General features: G+C 39.3%; 1 protein-coding gene across 1 annotated transcript in view; it reads right to left on the reverse strand.

Moving 5' to 3' along the window:
- The window catches only part of LOC119591127 (serine-rich adhesin for platelets-like), a gene marked incomplete at its 5' end in the record, with an annotated part of 16,634 nt that overhangs the window by 13,917 nt on the left and 2,162 nt on the right, over window positions 1-555 (reverse strand). The window contains 1 exon segment of the mRNA XM_037939840.1: window positions 59-123. Coding sequence (XP_037795768.1) covers window positions 59-123 — 65 coding nt within the window.

A 555-nucleotide genomic window follows, 5' to 3' on the forward strand; every position in this document is an offset into this window, starting at 1 on the left:
CACTCCACCTCAAAACTTTAGCAGGAGGCCAAAACATCCTGCAACATTGCACGCTTACCTCTCGTGCAGCCGACCTCATCGTCGATCCTGCTGAAGCCTTCGCAACACTCGAACCGGATGCGTCTGCAGGGTTCGGGTCAAAGGTTATGAGTTTAATAATGATGCGTTTTTAGTTCGTCGTTTGTGTTCGTTGGTGATGCATGAAAGGGCTATGAGGTGTATTGATTTTTTTTTATTATGCCTTACATAGACGCGCGCGCACATCTATTTTTAACATTCATGTATACTTGTTTGTGCGTTCATTCACTCATGTATCTATCTGTCTATCAGTTTCATTATTATCATTATCATAATTATCACAATTATCGTAATTATCATTCGAAACATGAAAAACTTATAAGGAAGCACAGGCTAAACGTCATCACATCGTTGGCTCCGCCACTTTATTTGACCCGGTCAAGCTGTGTGATATTTTACGGTAAGTGTTTTTAGTGTATTTTTTTCATGGTTGAGTAACCATAACAATAATAGAAAAATAAACGACAACGAAGTCAA

Source organism: Penaeus monodon, chromosome 28 (assembly GCF_015228065.2).
Source record: "Penaeus monodon isolate SGIC_2016 chromosome 28, NSTDA_Pmon_1, whole genome shotgun sequence".
Taxonomy (NCBI): domain Eukaryota; kingdom Metazoa; phylum Arthropoda; class Malacostraca; order Decapoda; family Penaeidae; genus Penaeus; species Penaeus monodon.